The 12,155-nt window shown below is 36.8% G+C and overlaps 2 protein-coding genes across 2 annotated transcripts; one reads left to right on the forward strand and one right to left on the reverse strand.

The window, feature by feature from the left end:
- Window positions 1-1,790: 1,790 nt before the first annotated feature.
- LOC141769471 (calcium release-activated calcium channel protein 1-like) lies at window positions 1,791-8,786 on the forward strand. Its single transcript, XM_074638560.1, has 2 exons — window positions 1,791-2,189; window positions 5,376-8,786. Exons 1-2 carry the CDS (start codon window positions 2,076-2,078, stop codon window positions 5,919-5,921), a joined length of 660 nt encoding a protein of 219 aa, XP_074494661.1. The 5' UTR covers window positions 1,791-2,075; the 3' UTR covers window positions 5,922-8,786.
- A 36-nt stretch (window positions 8,787-8,822) lies between these two features.
- Window positions 8,823-11,398, reverse strand: LOC141769472 (rho-related GTP-binding protein RhoF-like). Its single transcript, XM_074638561.1, has 5 exons — window positions 11,018-11,398; window positions 10,765-10,852; window positions 10,383-10,492; window positions 9,260-9,394; window positions 8,823-9,124 (listed from the first exon to the last, which is right to left on the reverse strand). The coding sequence occupies exons 1-5, from the start codon at window positions 11,153-11,155 to the stop codon at window positions 8,957-8,959; spliced, it is 639 nt and encodes a 212-aa protein (XP_074494662.1). The 5' UTR covers window positions 11,156-11,398; the 3' UTR covers window positions 8,823-8,956.
- Window positions 11,399-12,155: the final 757 nt, after the last annotated feature.

The following is a 12,155-nucleotide window of genomic DNA, read 5'->3' on the forward strand; positions in this document are numbered from 1 at the left end:
AGGGCCAAAGTGCAAATGTACTACGGAGTATTAGGGCCACATTGAGGGAAAAAATATCTGAGATTTACAGAATAAGGTCATAATATTACGAGAAAAAAGTTGTAATATTACGAGAATGAAGTCATAACTTTACGAGAAAAAAACTTAATATTACGAGAATAAAGTCATAACTTTACGAGTAAAAAAGGCCTAATATTACAAGAATAAAGTCATAAATTTACGAGAAAAAAAGTCGTAATATTACGAGAAAAAAAGTCGTAATATTACGAGAATAAAGTCATTACTTTACGAGAAAAAAATAAAATAACACATAAAATTACTACTTTATAATATTATGACTTTATTATCATAATATTACGAAAAGAAAAAAAAAGTTATTCATTTCCATTTTTTTTAAATCTACAGGGAGCCACTGGCTCCGGAGCTGCAGGTTGCAGACCCCTGCTTTAGGTTAATGAGAAGCACACACACACTATCTATGTTTGAACACACAGAAAATCGCACACACAAAACTGCTTTTTCTTACTCTATTCTCAATCAACTGTCCATTTCTGATTCTCTCCCTGTCAGAGATGTCTTGTGCTGGTCTGCCCTCAGGTGGCGGAGGACTGCTATGATGTATGATGTTACAGTATTTACTGCTAAAGAAGGACACAGGCATGCTGTGTTTTTACTCACTCCACAGTGGTTACCAAAAGAAGTGATTAGAATTGTTGACTCACATAGATACGCCTGATAACCTCCTCACTAAACCTACAAGAGACGAAAGACAGTTTAGATTCTTCAAACTTTCTCCTGTGCTGTGAAATAAGCTTACTAGGAGTTAACCTTTAGTATTGTCAAATAAGTCTATCGATCTACTGTAGGCTTGTCTGGAGACAGTTAATAATGAATGTGAAAGGTTGAACAGCATGATTAATCAATTAGCCTTGTTGTCAACTATTAAATTAATTGCCAAATATTTTGATAATCAGTTAATTGGTTTGAGTAATTTTTTAAAGAAAACAAAAGTCAATATTCTCTGATTCCAGCTTCTTGAATGTGAATATTTTCTGGTTTCTTTACTCCTCTATGACAGTAAACTGAATATCTTTGAGTTGTGGACCAAACAACACATTATAGGACGTCATGTAGGGTTTTGGGAAACACTGATCGGTATTTTTCAACATTTTTCTGACATTTTATAGACCAAAGAACTAATCAAGAAAATAATCGACAGATTAATCGTCAATGAAAATAATAGTTAGTTGCAGCTCTAATAAAGGGGATACAGCAATAAAAAATAATTTATTATGTCATTTTTTGTAACTTTTTCTTTTTAGATGGTAGTGACAATTGATAGAAACTTTAATGGCTGTTTAAAATAAATGACAAGAACAGACTTCTGTTAGATTCCTGTATATTTTGGCGTAATTGCTCAGATTTTGGGTCTGAGAGAAATTTCACCAGATTATATTTGATTATTTTATGATATCCTTGTTTTTATGATATTTATCTGTGTAAAGTGTCTTTGAGTATCCAGAAAAGCGCTATATAAATAAAATGTATTATTATTATTATTATTATTATTATATACCAATTACTTCCTTTATTATTATACTGTATATTACTTGTAAATACACTATTATTATTATTTTTTTTTTTATTATTTTTCCTACTTAACTTGCTAACTGGTGTGACAATAAACATCTTGTATCTTGAATCATGAAATATCTTGCCACAGTTTAGTGTCTTATTTCCCTTTATGTGTAATATCAGTCACCAGGAGGCGGCCTGCTGCTGCTGCTGCTGCTGCTGCCCGTGAGGAGCGTTGGATTGTGGGTATCTGGTGTTTCCTGGTAGGCTCTCTGACAGAGTCGGTCAGCTGTTGCAGAAAAGTTCTGACATAGTTTGATATCTTTCTGTATATCTAGTGTTTTATTAGATGTTCATCGGAACCACATTTCCTGCGTGCGTCATTTCATCTGTCTACTCCATCGAGCTCCGTCCTGTAAACTAGCTGCATAACTATATATATATATATATATATATATATTTATAACTTAGTCCAGAGTAACTTGGAGCAACTTTCCGGAATGAGTTTGAACGAGCACTCTCTGCAGGCTCTGTCCTGGAGAAAACTGTACCTGAGCAGAGCCAAGTTAAAAGCAACCAGCCGCACTTCAGCTCTGCTGTCCGGGTTCGCGATGGTAAGTCTGACTTCTCTGGTTCCTCTTAACACTGAAACACAGACAGCAGCTTGTTTACTACATGGATGCAAACTCTGGTTTATTTAGGCCCATCTACATGGACAGCAAGATATGTGACGCAGATGATTGTTATTAAGGGCTGTGACACTTTACAGGCCCAATAAATGCTCTTGTGTTAATATTTACCATTAATAACCTGTTGATTTCCCTGAGGACTTAATGAACCGAGTAAAACAAAAGGTCATGATATCAAAAAATAAACCTCCGTTGTGTCATGTGTGACTTTGCACGAGTGCAACAGGTGCAACAGTGGAATGATAACAGATAAAAGAAAATAAACTGTTTATGTAAACTTCTTAAGGCTTATATATACACACCCTCAAGTCTGGGGTAACCTTCCGCCATGAGAAATAGACCGCACAGCAGCACTGCTGAAGCATCCACCCTGTTTTTACTTTCTTTTTTCTTTTTTTCCCTTTATTTGGTTTTACTCAGACATGATATGGGACCTTTATTATATATATATATTTATATATATATTGCTTCTATAGTTACCATATACCAAATACTTCCTTTATTTTTATACTGTATATTACTTGTAAATACCCTATTATTTGTTTTTTATTATTTTATTATTTTTTGCTACTTAACTTACTGTTTTCTTAATGGAAAGGCAACATCAGGCTCGACTTGAACATTGCTTTCCTAACTTTGTAAAACAAAATGTAACAAATAATACATAGATATAAATGTATTTAATTGTTCTTTATTATTAAAACATACTTAATTATATACAAATATGAAGTGAGCCAACTTTTCCACTTTTTATAATGAAATGATAGAACACACAAATAGAACATGGGGGTGCTTTTCATGTGAAATAAGATAAAATAAATCGTAATTTAGTTTCTTGAAGCCTCATTGAGAAAGTAATTATTTCCATTACAAATATGTGACATTACATCATACCAGTTCTCCAATGATGGGGTATCTGGTTTAAGCCATTTCTTAGTAATTGCTTTTCTAGCAGCTACACTCAATATTCCAAATAAGTATTTTGTTTTAATATTTGTAGATATTAAAAGTAGAAGACCAAACAGGACTTCGTCCCACTTAAAAACTATGTTTGTACCAAATATAGTAACTAATTATGTGTAAATCGTACGCCAAAAAGAATTTACTTTTGGACAGGCCCAAAACAGGTGATATTGGTTAGCTTCCTGAGAGCCAAAGTTCCTCCAGCAGCATGAAGAGCCTGAATGATGAGATTTCTGAGCAGTTGTAATAAGAAAATTTACTAACAGTCTTCCAGCCAAACGCTCTCCATAAGGTTGAGCTTGATATCTACATTTCGGAAATGTAGTATTAAACGGTTATGAACATTAAAGAGTAAAAAACAACAACAACGACTATAGCCTATTATAATAACCGATGCAGCTCTTTCCATAGTCAAATATATAGTAATATCATTTACATGGGCACACATATGCTTCCTCCTTCATGTCAGGTCACCTCCAAGCATTTGTATATGTATGCATGTAATCCATGTAGCTATATTTGTCCTTCTGTTAGACTCAATCTCAACTCTTAAGAGTGACAACCACTTGTGAAAAAGTCTTGTCTTTTGGCTAATATGCATATAATGCATATGTGTATAATTGATGTACAAATCTGTATGTAAGCAATGCAGCTGCTCTGCTCTTATTACAAAATCCAGGGGCCCTTAAATCTCTTTATGATATTATGATACGTTGCTGCTATTTGGTAAGATTTAGAAGAGAAGATTTTTATTGTGTCTTTACTAGGGATGCACCGATCCAACTTTTTCAGTCCTGATAGCGATACTGATACCGATTACCTGGGCTTTGGGTATCGGCCGATGCTGATTACCGATCTGATACCAGTGTTGAATTAATAAGCTGTATGGCTCACTGTGTGGAAGTGACTGGGATCATTCTTTAATGTGTAAGGCAACATCAGGCTTGACTTAAACATTGCTTTCCTAACTTTGTAAAACAAAATGTAACAAATAATACATAGATATAAATGTATTTCATTGCTCTTTATTATTAAAATAATAAATCATACACCAACAACTTGGTAAGAAATCTTCAAAATTAACAGAAATTACAATTCAAGTGTAAACTGTTTTAATGCAGCAACAAATTGGTCAAAACTTAAACAGGAATTGAAATCACAGTATATAATATATATAGTATATAAACATAGAATTGAACTGAATAGATCGGCCCCTTTAGTCACCGATATTTGAGTGAGTATCGGCCCGATATCCGATCCAGTATCGGTATCGGTGCATCCCTAGTCTTAGACTTTTTATGTACAAACACGTACAGTAATATAAATGACAGCCATGTTCATTGGGATATTTACTGATGCTGAAGAAGATTAATTATACGCACGTCACGTATGAGCGAGGCTATCAGAACAGCATCAGTAAAGAAAAAGGTAACGTTTGCACACTACTCCATGCCACAATATTTTTATTGACTAAGTTTCAATCCTGCTTGGATCTTCATCAGGTCAAAATGTTTGAAAAAAGTGGAAACTACTCCCACATTTATACATAAAGCACACCAATAGGCAAACAAGCTCTATGATGGCAGGTGATGTTCATCCAAAACACCAGCGTGATTAAAAAACCTCCACAAACAACTACCATTTGATAAAGTACATAAAAACAGTAATGCAAAAGCCATACTTCTAAATATCAAACATGTTATTTTATGTCATATTCATCATGTCATATATCAGAAAATCCATGAACTATGTTCAAAAATATTACATTACATTGATGTAGAGGAAAAAGGAAATTCTTTTACAATAAATTGGGTTTAAAACACTCTTCTAAATAAGTAATATATCAAATCCCAATATAAAATTTTAACATTTTTACAAATACGTGTGTCAGAATATATAAATGTAACTGTATATGTAGGAACAGCCATCATAGTACAACCACTGTTATTTGTTTTAGAGAAACTGTTTGACCTCATACTCTTGATTCAGACCTCTGGAGAGTGAAAATATAATATCTTTTTCTTTGGAGTAAATTGCCTATTTACTGATGCAGTCTGGTTTAAAAGTGTTTCGGTAGGTGCATAGTCACATGTTGATATTCATTCATCTTTGTGGGGAAGAGACATTTTTCTTGTATGGTTTTCCCAGGTTGCCATGGTGGAGGTGCAGCTGGAACGGGATTACGAGTATCCTCCCGGGCTGCTGATCGCCTTCAGCGCCTGCACCACAGTTCTGGTGGCAGTGCACCTCTTCGCCCTCATGATCAGCACCTGCATCCTCCCCAATCTAGAGGCTGTCAGCAACGTTCACAACCTCAACTCCGTCCACGAGTCTCCCCACGAGCGCATGCACCGCTACATAGAGCTGGCCTGGGCTTTCTCCACGGTCATCGGCACCCTCCTCTTCCTGACCGAGGTGATGCTCTTGTGCTGGGTGAAGTTCCTGCCCCTCAAAAGCAAATCCGACGGCGACAGCAAAATAACCTCCGGTCAGGCGGCCGCCATCGCTTCCACCTGCATCATGGTGCCGTTCGGAATCGTTTTCATCCTGTTCGCCGTCCACTTTTACCGCACGCTCGTCAGTCACAAAACGGACCGGCAGATCCGAGAGCTGGAGCAGGTCATTCAGCTCCAGAACCAGCTGGACCACCGGGCTGAGAATGACGAACTGAAGGCCGTCATCAATTTTCCTTGATTATAGCCAGTTGGCACACGACAGCAGCGGACATTCAACAGTGCCTTTTATTGTGAAATCTCTTATAAAAGCTTTATTTTTTATGTTTATGAACTGTGCTCAGATGCTTTTTTTTATCGAGTATTGTAGGTTTCGACTCAGTCCACTTTTGGATAATGCATGTTCACATACTTCTACGCAATGTATATGAGGAAAATACCTTTACCTTTGACCTGAAGGTAAATCTTTTGTTCTCAACATTTCAGTGGCTTGCATAATGACATATCAAATCATATTGCAACATTACGTATTTAAGGGTTAATGCCACTTAAGGACTTCAGACGTTCACATGAGTGTACTATCATAGGAATTGGAGGGATATCCACACAGATGTACTGTACAGTAATGAAAACATGCTGTTGTTAATAACAATAGAGAACAGGACTTAGTATCAGCAACACTAGGAAAATCTGGGTTGAATTGTTGACCCGAGGAAGATCCACATCACATCAAAACAATGACTAAGTTAAAGGTGCACCCCCTTGTTTGAATATGACTGAACAAGGCCAGAACTTCTTCGCAATATTCATGTTAATGAAATCAGCGGTAAAGCCTGTTTTTAGTTCAGGTCAACACATTCTCATGCCAACTCGTCATGTACTGACGCTTTGTCAGACCCCTCGGCGTCACTTTTTCCGTCGCACTAAACACGTGCTTAATGTTGTGACTTAAACAAAAACACGTCCTTAGGATTAGGCAACAAAACCACTTAGTTAAGTTTAGGAAAAAACAACATGATTGGACTTAAAATGACTTGACGTTTTGAACACGGGACGAACGAACAGCTGATCTTAAAGTGAAAGTGAAATTTAACGCACGGGACACAAACAGCGGTCTCCTGGATGAAAGCATTGTGTATGTTGGGCCTCCCACCAACCCTGTGTGTCTCTTTCGCTCTTTATAATATAATGCGTCACCAAAGCAGTGCGTTTACTGTTGCCGCGGATGGTTTTACATTGTAGTTAATGGAAAGCCCGGTGCGTCTCCTATCGCCGTGAAAGGTGCCTTGAACGGCAGTATCGAACGCCGATGGCCGTGACAAAGCGTTGGTATTTGACGCCCTGGGAATGAGAATGGGCAGTTCAGGTAGACAGATTGTTGTGCTGCTCTGTCTGCACTTTTCCATGTGTAGTTTACTGGTCTACTCACAGTTTATTCTGTGCTGCTGATGGCAAACTGTTATAACTCAGGCTTTGTAGGGAGCATTACCAAGACCTTTATTATCAATACAGATGTTCATATATGTTCATATCAAGGAGTGAAGTTATCAGTTATATTAGAATCACTGTCTGCATGCGTTAAAACCAAAATGATGGAACAAGTTGCATCCTTTTAAAACATTTACATTTACAAGGTCTTATTGCTTTTGTTTTTTTATATATATATACACACAAGTTCATACTCACCGGACTGAGTGGTTGCTTGTAGGAACTTTTTATTTTCCCCTAGTTACCATTTGTTTTAGGTTGTGTTTCCTTTCCCATACCTACTGTAGGTTTTTCAGTCTTTTGAACAATTTCCAATTGTACTATTTGCTATTTTGATGAGCTCCAAAAATCTGTATGCATAGGGAAATTAAGATTTGAGCAAAACATTGTTTAAGTCTTCCAAAAAGACAAGTGGAACGTATCAATCGGACAGTATTTGTGTGCAATCTGAGGCAAAAGAACACTTCTTAAAAATAAATGGGGAGTTCTTTTAACCAAAGTGTGTTACTGCAGTGCACATATTTCTATAGCAGTAGTTTAGTGACAACCAAAGCAAGGTATTAAGGGAAAGCATTTTGAGTCTGTGTACTCTTATAATTTCGGGTAAAAATTATTTAGAAGTTTGCTTGATTTCACTTTGCTTTTGTGAATATACCATAAAAATGTCTACTAGCTTTGAAGAAGTATTGTTGAATGTATTATAACAAAGCATGCGCGTATTGGAAATGCTGTGTTTTAGTTTGTATGTTCTGTTCCTGTCATAGTTTACAAGCGTGAGCGTGTTCACACATATTTGAGGTTAGAGAATAAGTGTGAAAAATAGGGTGTGTTCTTTTTGTCCTGTGGCACATTGTTGAATAGTTTTTCTTTTAGTTTGACCGTTTACTTTACTTTACTTTATCGTCTTTACTGTAATGTCGGTACCATAACTCTGTTCAAGCTCAAATGAGGAAATGGGCACATTTGTCTCGTGATGGTATTGTGATAAAATTGTCATTATATATTATATGGCATAGTTGTAAACATACTGTAATTATATCAAGGTATGCTGTGGTCATTATTGCAATATCAATTTTGTCTTTAGTACAGCCCAACACACTTTATGCTGAGTCATGGTAATGTACAAGCTTGCAAAGATTGCATCCAAATTGTCCTGTCCAGATGATAACATCTGTGTGACATGTAGCAGAGAACAAGGAGCCATAAAGGGTTAGTCAGTCGCTTACGTTTTTATTAAAATGGTTGTTACGCTGCTTCTCCAAAGCACTGTTGTTGGTGTTTCTTAAAGACTTTGAATGAATGAAATGAAGACAGGTGCATTCATGTCAGCTCTGGGACACTTCTGATAGGAATTGACACACGTACCTTGTTTAGAAACAGATCAATGCAAACAAAGGCATGTTTCTGTGGTTCATTTTTGTGGTTTATTTATTTAACCCAGTGTATGTTACTGTATATAGAGAGGTTTCACTGCTTGTGTCAATGCATTGCTTTAAAGTGATTTTTATTTTTAGTAAATATTGTATTGTGAGTTTTGCTTATGTGTGGTGTTTTCACCTGGCAAGAGTCGCCAGGACTTTTTGTTTTTTTGTTTGAGAATAAAACACATCTGAGATAATTGGTGAGATCTGTATTATTTTTTTATTAGTATTTTTTTACATGTATAAAAAAGGGAAAACAAACAAGGAAACACTATCGTATAAAATGTATTTTAGACTATGATATGAAAAGGAAAACCACACAGGAAATGTGTCCGGACGTGCAGCTTGAGTCTGTCATGAGCATGCATCACAACAAAGCACACAAACGCCTCCGCTCTCTGGCTTTTTGTGGCCTTCTTGTCGCCATTAGCGCTTGTTTTGTTGCTTGTCTGAATATGTCGTCCACATTATCCCTGTATTTGGCTGAGCACTCTAAGTACAGCACAGCTTTGATTTTCCTTCTGGCCTCTTCTCCCTGTCAGAATAGAGAGTTTTATTCCCACAAATTAATTGTTAATAAAATGCACGACTCTTCATTTAGTTCTATCCAGTGATCATACACAATAATATTAATTTACATACGACCAGAGAAATGTGTGGAGCTTGCTACCTGAATAAATGTGACGGTGTTCTGGCCCGATGACCAGATTTTCTTGGTCAGGACTTTGTCTAGTCGTAGGTCTGCTTTGCACCCAACAAGGATGATGGGCACCCCACCACAGAAATGTTGCACCTCAGGGTTCCACTAAAAAGATATTGAACACAGTTACATTGTGGTACTTTTTGGGAAGCACAAACTGCAAAGTGATTATAATGGATATGTCAAGATGGGAGGTCATCCCAGTAAGATTTTGGTGCAGTGGTTAGCCCTGCCACCTCACAGCAAGAAGGTCGCTGGTTCAAACCTGGCTTGGGCCCTTCTGTGTGCCGTTTGCATGTTCTCCCCGTGTTAGAGTGGGTTTACTCTGGGTTCTTTGGCTTCCTCCCACAGTCCAAAGACATGCAGGTTAATTGTTGACTCTAAATTGCCTGTGAATGTGAGCGTGAATGGTTATCTGTCTCTGTGTCAGCCCTGTGATAGTCTGGCGACCTGTCCAGGGTGTACCCCGTCTTCGCCCAATGTCAGCTGGGATCGGCTCCAGCACCCTCGCGACCCTGAATAGGATAGGTGGTTACAGATAATGGATGGAGAAAGTGTGATTTGTCTTATTTGTCGACTTAAAGAGATCAGAGACCATCAGAGGCAATCCTTACCGTAATATCACTACTTTAGGAGCAACGGAAGTCAGACGGCGGCTGGCGGTACCACGGTTTTGCACTCTGTGGCTCACGTTACTGCAGATTCACAAGCGTGTATGAAAACTACGGTGGCCTTCAGGTAACGTAAAAACGCAGAAGGCTCTCTTTAGAGCAGGTGTTTGGTTTGTCCGTTCTGGGCTACTGTAGGAACATGGCGGAGCAACATGGCGGACTCCGTGAAGAGGACCCGCTCCCTATGTAGATATGAAGGGCTCATTCTCAGCTAACAAAAGCACAACAATTCCTAGTTTTACTTGATTATACACTAATGAAAACACTGTTATGAATATTATATTCCATTAATAAATCCACCTAAATCCTTCACACTGGACCTTTAATACCCAAAGAAATGAATTTGGAGTAATTGAGGTGAAAGCCCTGATGTCGATCCTCCAACCAGAACAACAAACATTGAACACACAAATCACAAATACCTTAATGAAGACATTATCATAGCTTGAACGACACATGACGTTGTAGCAGATCAGCACTACGTTAACACCTTGGTAGGAGAGAGGCCGCAGGCGATCATAGTCCTCTTGACCTGATGGTGACAACATCAAAACCTGCATTTGAAATTACAAAGTCCACCGCTGTCAGAACTATAGTATCATGACTGCCAAAGAATATATTAATAACATAAGAATTGAAGGTAATATAATTATGGTGTTTATTATTTGGACTATTAAAAGGAAGTAAAGACAAAAGAACATGTGATTGTATTTCTCTAAATGCTGTTGAGGAATGACACCACACCTTCCACAGACTTGGGCTACCTGTTAAACAAGGTGAGTTCAGTAAAGAATGAAACCTTACCTGCGGTGTCGTAGAGATGTAGCCGACAATGTTGCCCTCTGTACCTCATATTTACAACACTTTTGTCATACACAGATGGGACATGTTCCTGAAATTAAATGGGGGTTTTTGTCTCTCATTATAAACATTTTATTCTGTTTAGTCTTTACATTTCAATGGATTTAATCTAATTTGAGGTGAAAATTACAGATAATACTGCAGATCCAGTGACAGCCGAGTATAATTGAGTCATAATGTGTATTACTGCCCTTACCTCTGGAAAGACTCCTGTAGTGTAAACTGAAAGTAGTGAGGTTTTCCCACAGCCCCCGTCTCCTACAATAACAACCCTGAATTCCTCTTGCTGGCTGGTGTTTCCTCTCTTTGCTCCTCCTGATCCTTTCTGGGTCATGTTTTGTGAAAAGATAGACGAGGAAGGATGCTGGCAGAGACTGCTGGTCCTGGCGGTGTATATATATACTGTACAGATAACCCAGAGATAAACAGAAACTGTGACTGCAGTAGAAGCTAGTAGGCAAATGTCTTACAAGTCATTTGTGCACCAGCGTGGAGGCGACGGTATGAACAGATTAAAGTATTTGGAAACTCATACCTTGAACACCTAAAAATAGTCCAGCCTTCCCTTAATGCATTGCTCCACCTTCAGTCTGAATACCTCAAGTATTTAAACAGCCTCAAATATAACTTCTATTGGCTGAATTACTCTATTGAATATCTAATCAATATATCTATATATTTAATTATCCTCTTTATCTAGTATTATTACATATACAGTATTATTATACATAAACACTACACTATATGATCAGATCAGATCAGATAAGTTAAGATAAAGAGCTAATAAACAAGCAAGTAAATAATAAAGATATAGTCAGTAAGTAAACAGTAAAAAACAAGATATAAAAAATAGACTGAATGAGTGGTTTATTGCACATATTTGTCGATATTGCAATCATAGTGTACAATAAAATAATATACTATCCGTCAAATGTATTCCATTGTATTCTGTCATTTCTTATTTATTTATATATATTATACTGTACATATAATTTATGTGTTTATAAACACATGTCACATACTCATATTTTTTTATATATTTGTATGTATTGTTCATATTATATTTTTCATTTTATGCTTGATTATATTCAATATGCAGCATACATATTTATATATAATATATGTTCCAAATATACTGTAAATGCTAACACATTTTTTTTTAATATTATATTTATTGTTTTTTTTGTTCATTTTGAAACTACAGAACAAACATTCACAAACGTCCCCAATAATAACAAAGGACCAAAAGGACCATGTTCAACATATAAATATATAAATAAATATAGATCTACTTGTTGCCATTTGATGTACCAGAGTCATAGTCATAGCTAAAA

The sequence above is a fragment of the Sebastes fasciatus genome, chromosome 6 (assembly GCF_043250625.1).
Source record: "Sebastes fasciatus isolate fSebFas1 chromosome 6, fSebFas1.pri, whole genome shotgun sequence".
Taxonomy (NCBI): Eukaryota; Metazoa; Chordata; class Actinopteri; order Perciformes; family Sebastidae; genus Sebastes; species Sebastes fasciatus.